Consider the following 9,942-nt stretch of genomic DNA (forward strand, 5'->3'; position numbering starts at 1 on the left):
GATTCCCATCAAAATTAATTTAATTTAATTAATTTTATATTATTTGATTTTTAAAATGTTTATTGAATTTTTATGAATCTTTTGATGTTTTAATTTTGTCATTTGGATTTATAAATCAATAGAAATTCATTTCTAAAGTTTTAAATAAACTAAGAGGCTTGAAAAATCTAAAAATCAATTTTTATTGTTTCTAAAATATGTAGGATCCTCTATAATTATTGAAACCCATTTAAATCATATGGGACAATTGGGTGGGGCCCATGAGTGGCCACCAAAGGGTGGCACGCCCCACCGATAGGGGATTGCCTTTTCTTACTAAATATTGTGAGAGGCATCTCATGTTAATTGGCTTTCCATTTTCAGAGAGAAACCTACTTGCATTAAGGAATGATAATATTGAGTTTTAGAATATCTTATTGATCAAGAAGATTTGATTTGAAAAATAATGAATGAATATTTACTAATAGAGAAAGTAAAGAGTTAATTTCTTTATTTAACTTATTTGATGGGAATATTTTTAAGAAGGCTAGGATAAGGTTCTAGTACCTTTAGTAGCATCTTGATGGTGGATCTAGAGAATGAATGGCTCACATCTCTCACCCCACATGTATCTTTAGATCAACGGTTAAGATTTACTCCTACGATTTTATGCCAAAACTTAATGCATAAAAATCTATATAAGAGATCATTCTCTTCCGTTATCTCTATGCCTCTTACTTACTCTATCTTCTCTCTCTAAAATAGAATCTATCTCTAGCCTCTCTAAGGGACACTCCCCACATAGGTTACTCTATCCCTCTCACAAACTATCCTAAGGGGGCATGCCCAAGCTAAGCTAAGTTAAGCTTTATTCTCTCTGATGGTTTATAAATCAAGCTATGTTTTGATTATGTGATTTTGTAGGCAACAAATGGATCATCTCTAGCTAGTAGTTTTCTCTCTCCTTTTTTAATTTCTCTCTCTCATAAGCATCAAGCCATGGGGCTTGAATTAGGCTAAGCATTGAGGCTTTAGGTGGGTGATTTTAGATTGAGATCCATGTGCATCGTTTGGTTTTTGCCATAAGAAGGAAAAATCAAGAGACCGATCAAATAACTCGAGCATCATAGGAAGAAGGAGACTTGGCATGAGGTGTATTAAACCCGATTGAGATAATCTCTAGTACCCTCTTTTGTTTCTTCCATAGTTATTTATTGTGTCTTTTATTCCCAAACATAGGTTGTGGTTTTTCTTTGTTGTTGAAAAAAAAGTTTTGAATGGTTTCAAGTTCTTGAGATCCTATTGTATTTTTTTATTTTATTTTATTTAAAGTTGTTATATTGTAAAATGACTTCTTGTGAGTGATCTAGACCGTGAAGAAAAGAAAAGAATTGAAAATAATAAATAAATTATTATATACTCCGGCTAGATCATACGTGTCCTTTCAAGTTTGAAAGTAGCAAAGCATAAGCATGATCACATGGGTCTAAGACACGTACAATGTTACAAGGAATTGTGTACTTTTAAGACTATTCATTTTTAGTACAATGAGCTTCAAATTAATCCTGGCTGGTTGTGAAATTCGACGGCTTAGAATGTGTCATGAAGTTTAAAAAAAAAATTTGAACTTTGTGTCTAGTTAATAGCTCACGCCCAACTACCAAATTCGACATCAAAAATGCTATAATGTTTGCAGCCTTTTTATAAAAAAAAGTAAATAATATTTGATTATATACTTTTCCATGCTACAATGCCCCCCTATGGATCAGTCATCCGTACAAGGAATGTGTTATATTCAAGTTCGCAGCCCAAAATACACATGATAAGGCATTTTATGCTAACAGTTATGTTTCCTACATTTTTGCCAGCATCACATCGACCGTTTGATATCAACACGGGACGAACAAGTTTGTTTTTTGTTTTTTTGTTTTGTATGACACTAAACAAGTAGGTGTTTGTCGTGGTATCGTATACGTTAGTATTAATACCGATGAAAAATTTACAGGAGATGAGACGCACATCGTGTGACACAATATTTACAAAGATCCTCACTATAAATCTCTTTTTATTTATCTATATGTATTGAGATCTTATTACATATGCTCTAGCTCGCGATGGTCCATTGAGAAATTGTGTTTCTCATTTTTCAAAGGAAAATTTACAAAAATTTCCAGTTTAATTTTTTAAATTTAAAGGTAGTCCCATATTTTTCAAATTTTACACAAGTCCTACTTTTCAAAATTTGGCATATCTACGCTTCTAACCATCACACAACTATATAAAATATTTTAAATAATTTAAAATAAATAAATTTATTAAAACAACCCTGAATATTGTATGCATATTTTCTTCATTTATTATTTTTAAACATTTTTGTAGTTTTGTGATGGTGAGAACTGAGAAATATAGACACATCAAATTTGAGATTAATCCAATGTATAAAAATAAAAATAAAATTAAAATACACTTTATGCACTCAAAAAATAAAACTTGATGTAAAACACAAAATAAACAAAAGAGATAGGTTCTATACCACTCTTCTCTGGAAGTCACCTCTGAACTCCAATAGGCTACATTCGAACTAAACGAGAGTCATGGCCACTCATTGTATAGAGTGACTGTTATAGGAATTTTTTTTTTTTTACGAATATTATAACCTTTTATTGAATATCGGGAAAAATTATAGGACATTTATTGGACACTTAGATTGGGTGAAGACGACTTTTGTTAAATTTCAAAAACTAAAACATGATTTTCTTAAATATCCCAATTTCAATTTCAAATATTATGCGCAAGTGTATTATCTTGTCTTCCATGACAATATTCCGCATCTTCATACTATCACGCGTAGTGCACCTTGAATCGAAGAAAATGGCAATATCTTCCATGTGACTAGAATTAAGGTGGGGAACAATACTCGCTAAAGCTTGTCTGAGGTCTTGTTTTAATTATTCTTTTAGAACTAATTGGTTAAGAGACTTCGTACATTTAAATTTACCAATGATTTAAAAAATGGATCGGTAACTAGGATCAGGCATCGCAAAAACCAGTCAAGATCGTTGAATCGACAGCTAGGATCACCAATTTACTGTGCAAAAAAAAATAATAAACCGGCGAAAAAACACATACAAAAACAATGAACTGGCCAAGAACCAATCCAAATCAATTAATCAATGTTTGTGTTTAGCAAAACACCATTTTACTATAGCAAATTGCCAATTCTACGATTTTCTATATATACCGACTCTTGAGTTGAACCGGGTGATTTGATGCTGACCTAACTTTTTTTAAATCACTATAATTTACTATAGCTCAGGTGCTAAATCTCGTAACCTATCACAAAAAGAGGGCCATGAGTTTTTATGTTGGTCTTTTACAATAAACACCTTTTTTCTTTCTTTTTTTTTTTGTGGTAATTTAGTAGGGAATACAGGCCCCTATCCATTTTTTCAGATTAGGGAGTTAGCTTTTTTGAAAGTGCTAAGTGGTATCAACAGGATTTAAAATACCGGCCCCTACCCATTTTTTCAGATTAGGGAGTGAGCTTTTTTGAAAGTGCTAGTAAGTAGTGTCAGCAAGATTGAAAACCACAATGTGGCAACTAGGCATGGGGGTGCTACCACCACGACCCCACCCCTTGTCCACAATAAACACTTATTGCAGCGTTGAAAAGGGCTATTTTTGCATTGTACTGGTGATTGGGAGCCTCTTTAACAAGCTACCTACCGATAGACAATGATCTCACGCGCCTACGTGATCCAGACCGTAAATCCAATTATCAGCCAAATCTAAATCACATTTATTAACAAAATCAAGATGGATACCAAATTTCATTTTTAATGTCCAAAAAAAAAACAAAAAACAAAAAACAAAAAAAAACACAAGATGGAACCCACACAGTAGTAAAAAACAAGATGGAACCCACACAGTAGTTGAGATTGGACAATCAATGGACCCACTGTCCATGTGCATGTCATGTGTGTCCAGTCTAAGATCTGTGTTTTTGTGTAGGTATGTGTATTCCATTATTTGTAGACAGATATTTGGAGTCTTAAATCCTCTTTTAGTATCACAATAATGTTCCTTTGTCTCCACTCTCCTCTATAAAGAAATGAACAGGGATATCCAACCATTACTAACCTCTGCATCAAAATACTAAACCTTCTAAGTAGTTTAATCTTGTGCCATTAAAGCAAAGGCACACGGGCGCCAAATGGCCGTATGTGTCCAACCAGGGTTGCCTGAAATCGGACAAGCCCCAACTAGGCAGGGGCCCGATTCTGACTCCCCTAGACCAATTCCCAAGTGAGACTGCGTTAAACTTAGCAAGCAATTTAAGAACGAAGGAAATAACCATGAGGTTGGATGATTTCAGGGTCTTCTGGACTGAATCGCCCTCCTTGCAGTTCCAGTCCGACTTGCATTCCAAGTCGGATTGGAGATTTTTGAAACACTGCTCCCAACTAAGATATGTTACCTATCTTTTATATTGAAATTCTACAGGTTTTTCAACATTCCTAAGTTGAGAAGAGATTAACTAAACCACATCTGAAGTATTTCTTGATAGATGGCTAAACCAAGGGTAAAATCCCCATCTCCACATTTCAAAAGCTATAATACAGACAGATATTTCATAAATAACCACCACATGCATATTAACAGCATAAATTATAAACATCCATAATATGTCATTCAAATTACTAGTGAATTTTTGTGCCATCAAGACTGGAATCACTTATTAATAATATCAAACCCAACCTTTTTTTAAAATATTTACTGTAATATTTTTCGTACCAAGCGTTTCCTCGAAGCAAAGCAGTACAGCAAATAGACTCCACCCTCAGATGATGATAAGAATTTGCGTAGCTCCTACTCCAAATGTATTATAAATGGCCCTGTTTCTTGAGAGCAATAAAGCTTTGAGTTTAGTGTGCACGGTCCCTGAGCACTTCCAAGTCCATCTCAGTGGGATCAGTGGCCTGAATCTCATAGTGGATGCCATCAAGCTCTCGTCGGAATCGATCCTTGGAGGTTGCATAAAGCATCTTGGCTCGGATCCTAGAAATAGAGGGAGACCTGGTCCAAATCCAAACAGTTGATTCATAATATTAATACTGAATACTGATAAAAACAATGAAATCAGAACTCAACACAGCAGTCAAAAAGTCTCTCTCTCTCTCTCTCTCTCTCTCTCTCTCTCTCTCTCTCTCTCTCTCTCTCTCTCACACACACACACACACACACACCAACGGCACACCCCAAAAAATAAAAGCTAAAGAAAACAACCACCCTTAACCAAGTTGTGGGTGCGAACTGCCAATACTTGGTGATTACTGAGTTCACATTAGTAACATCCATTCACAATAATAAAACAAATGAATAAATAGAGATTTAAGAGCGATATTCTCTTGAGAAAGCTGTATGTTGAGAGAATCGCAACCAGAAATAGTTTGATGCACAAAGTGCACACTGCTCACTCTACAATCAAAGGAATTTAGAGCAAAGAAGCAAACTACAGGGACTGCTTCAAGTAGAAGGCAGATGTGAATAGACAAATACAACAAATTGTGATTTTTGTTTCATTTTTAGATAAACCTTTTCATTTAGAGTATGTGACAAATTTTCAGCTTTACTGTAGGAAACCTATATGCTTTCAAATAGAGACATCTTCACTTGAAGAACTTCGGCATAGACATGGTCTAAGTTCATGGAAAGATGGTCAGAAAGGTGGTGCACAAGTTATGGATCCCAACACTGGGTCTTCAAAGAGTCAAGTACAAATTTGAACAAAATTGTATAAACAATTGGTATAAAGAATTAACTTTTTAGTTTAACTTTTTTGATAATTAGTTTATTGTGTGAGGTCAATAAATAGAAGATTATGAAGATGGTGAACAATTGGAGTCATACGAACATGAAAATGAGAGCATTGTTAAGATGTTACGTTAAGACTTCTTCTTTGGTTTGTTCGAAGTTTGCATTATGTTGAAATTGGTACCATCTCAAAGTTGATATCTGGTTTGTTCCAAGTTTTGCATTCTTATAGAATTGGTTCCATCTGAGAGAGTTCATATATGTGGCTTATTTGGAGATCCTACATATTGGTCCTCTGTTAGAAGAGTCCTACTAATATTACAGGCAAATTTCATACTTCTGTTAAACCACTGCATCTCCAATTGTTGATGTCATTCACAACTAAAGCAGCGGTCGGCATCTAACGGGGTCAACTAATCTCTAAAGTTCGGTTATCATAAACACAATCATTGGTTTTCTCTCCCGCTGTAGATATGTGGGACGATCCAAACCCTAATAACTCCACATCTCCTGTGCTTTCTGTATCTTTATCTCTTTTTTGAATAAAGAGTCTACATCAAGATTGTCTCCATATTCGTTTTTTCCACGTTTCAGATCTATTTCCAACATTTTTATTATGTAACAATCCATCTCTTTTTTTCCTTTTTTTTGTCCCTAGGGACAGGCACCCATCAAAGAAATAAAGAAGGAAAGAAAGAAGAATGACCTCATGTAGAACATGAATATAGATCATTTGTTAGGGTAAAAAAGTAGTGGTTAAGCATGAACACGCAAATCTACCACTGGACTACCAAAAAAGAAACATCATTGGCTGGAGTTCGTATAGCCAACAAAACAGCAGAAATTTAGAGATGGAAGCTATATGCTTTTGGGGAACGTCTCCACGTTGAAATTAGAAATCAAATTATTTTTATTTTCTGAAGGGTATTTTCCTTTTTCCATGGATCACTTCAAGAACGATGCATGACACAATGGTGAAATGAAAAAAAAAAGTATGAAAACACCCTGATTGAAAACTCTATATACATAAAGGCAAAGCAAAGACTTAGTGGAAAAGTATTAACAACCAAAAAATTTCTAACCCAAAACCCTTTACAAAAGGATTGTGGAGGCTAAGATAACCTTCCGGGAAGAAAGAAAGAGGCTAGAGAAAATTCCAAAAAAGAGACAGGCTAGAGAAAACATAAGTCAAAGACTCAAGATTTTTCCTTCAAAATGAAAATCATTTGAGGTCACTGATTTCAATAGCAATATTGAAAATTCTAAGGCTTTCTATCCAAATGTTAAAATAATTTAAGGTTTCAAGATTAGCTAACATTGTCACATGAACCAACCAACCCCATAGAAAGGGGCCATAAGATTAGGGCTTGAATCCCATGATACCCAATCCCAAAAAAAAGGCCCCGGAAGAGGTTCTTATTAGACAAATATGCAATGTTAGAACAAACATAGAGTGCCATTAAAGCACAATAATGCACCACTACAAGCCCCATATAAGCATTTTGAGCAAAACAGAGAACCGCTACATTCTTGGTTTATGGAATCGAGCAAGAAATCAACAAACCCGTGTTGTAACAAGGCAAAACCAGAATAGCCTACTGGAATTGAGTTCATTGTCCCAACATTAGATTACACCTTCAATTCCCATTCCACCAACCCAAAGGAAATACAAAACACAAGTCACTTCCAAGTACCACCAATGGGCAATGAACACCAACAAAATCCACAAGTCACGCTGGACTAAGTTCTACCCCGAGAAGATAAAACCCAAACATTTTTTGGCACAATTTAGTTCCTAAGCCTACAGTAGTTTTTTTGTATCATTGTTCAGCATATATGTACTTTTATATATCCAAAGAGAACAACAAATGCAAAAATCACCAAAACTACCAATCTTGAACAGTCTACATGACTCAAAGAAATAAAAGATCAGAGAAAAACCAAAAACTAACCAGGCAATGAAGAATATTTTGCTCTTCTGGCAATTCTCAGAGGTCACGAAATCAAAGTCATATATAGCATAGCGGCAGTCATTTTCAGGCAAAGCAGCTGTGAAATCATCATAGCTCTCAGCTGGTCCACCCGTCTTCTCCACAACAACCTCCTTCTTCTTCTCATCGATCTTGAATATCACATAGCGATGAACCTTCTTCCTCTTCAGCTCCAGAAAGGTGTGCATGCAGTGGTCAGCCACTCCCATACCAGATGATGCATTGGACTACAAATTGAACACCCACAACCATTAATTATTTGCCATAAATCAGCCATAAATTAATGGCAAGCCCGCATTATTAGATCCAATAGCAACTTTCTTTTTCCCTTCATTTTTTTTGACAATTTATGGGCCTCCCATCTTAAATTCTAAATTTGGAGCATTCCAAGGGTCAGCTTTAGATACCAAAGTAAAGATGCCATCAATAGATAAACAGCGATCCAGTCAAGATTTTACATCTATGAAAGGAACCAAGCATTGTAAGCGCCAATTTATGACCAGAGACACAGGACAAAGTGTGCTAACTTTTAATTAAAATTTCACGCAAAATGGAAAAGGGTCATCAAATCAGCAGGATTGCATTAAGGAATTAAACCATAATCCTGCAACTACATTCTTCTCTGAGAAAATAAGAATCAATATTTAGTTTGTCCTTCTCCATAGAAATACTGAACATAATGATAAATTGGGAAGGAGCACAATGAAGACAATTTTCAACCAAGTCCAATATTATTTACATTGGTGTCAAACTCCTAGCTCCATCATTAACTATAACTAGTTCAAACATGTCACTCATCTCGACTAAAATATCCATAAATCTTACCCAAATCAGCACCCAAAAAACTAGAAAAAGATCCCACATAATTCTCCCCAAAAAACCATTTCTCTTCAAATTAAATTGCTTGATTTAACATCACACTGATCAAATGTCCACCATTGTGCTGGAATAAGAACCAAACCACAAAAATGTTTTTTTGGAGCAAAACGTAATATATATATATATATATATATATATATATATATATATATATATATATATATATATATATATATATATATATATATATATATATATAACTCACAGCGATCTAACTCATTTCAACAACATAATTTGACCAAATATACATCATCCTGGTCCCTTCGGCTTCAGCTTAGTGGTAGCAATATCAGTTTGGGTGAGGGAAGTCGAGGCTTAGAATAGGTTTGTACAAAGAGTCCAAACAAGTTTCCTAGCATTTTTTTTTCTCTATAGTGTCCTCAGGAAAATAAAAGGAACCCTCTCTCCCCACTGAGATGGTGGCTCAATTAAAAGTTGAAAAAAACAGAAGATCAAATCCATAACTTCAAATTAGAAGGAAACCATCAAAACGCTGAAAAACTTTCCAACTGAAGCAATTTTCTCAAATTAATACAAAATGATGAATTCTAGATGATCCTGCTTCTTTCTTTCAAAAAATAGATGATCCTGCTGGATTGAAGCCAGAAATAACCTCATAACTTTTAAACCAGAATAAAAATGCTCATTTCAACGGGAACAGTTGAAACTTAAGGACTCAGTTGGACTAAAACCAGCAAAATTTTAACACTCTCAATTCAACATAAAATGATAAAATAAACATGTAAAAATTCTGGATCAAAACTAAAAAAGTAGTACAAATGTTTCATCTTCGGATGAATCTGCTCAGTTCCACGTCAGATGATGAAATTTAAACAGCATTAGTGGATTTAAAAACTTTACTCATTTTCATCAAATCACTGATCAAGCATGAGAAAACCAGCGCTGAAAACAAATTCAGAGACTTCTATTCCTGATACAAAACCTCAAAAAATGTTCTCCTAACGAAAAATTGTAATCCTGACACTGGATCGCACAAAAACCTCCATTAAAATGACTGGTGGTGCAATACAGGGAATATAAGCTCCAAAAAATTACAAGAAATTACAAAAAAAAAAAAAAAAAAAAAAAAGAATATTATCATGAAAGATTGAAGCTTACCGATCGGAAAGACATGACTGAAACAATGGAGAAGAAACCCTAAATTCCGACCAGCAAAAGAGAGCTTATCTGGTCTATATGGTGCGGAGAGAATGAAGAGATAAACGAGTGAGAATATATTCCAAAAAAAAAGGTGAAAAAAAATTGGAGGCGAAAGGCC

At 34.6% G+C, this 9,942-nt stretch overlaps 1 protein-coding gene across 1 annotated transcript; it reads right to left on the minus strand.

Annotated features, from left to right (window-relative positions):
- Positions 1–4,608: 4,608 nt before the first annotated feature.
- LOC18995839 (actin-depolymerizing factor) lies at positions 4,609–9,942 on the minus strand. The gene is made up of 3 exons (XM_006846770.4): positions 9,783–9,942; positions 7,746–8,011; positions 4,609–5,055 (listed from the first exon to the last, which is right to left on the minus strand). Exons 1-3 carry the CDS (start codon positions 9,795–9,797, stop codon positions 4,905–4,907), a joined length of 432 nt encoding a protein of 143 aa, XP_006846833.1. The 5' UTR covers positions 9,798–9,942; the 3' UTR covers positions 4,609–4,904.

Source organism: Amborella trichopoda, chromosome 7 (genome assembly GCF_054954075.1).
Source record: "Amborella trichopoda isolate Santa Cruz 75 chromosome 7, AtrichopodaSantaCruz75HAP2 v2.0, whole genome shotgun sequence".
Lineage (NCBI taxonomy): Eukaryota > Viridiplantae > Streptophyta > Magnoliopsida > Amborellales > Amborellaceae > Amborella > Amborella trichopoda.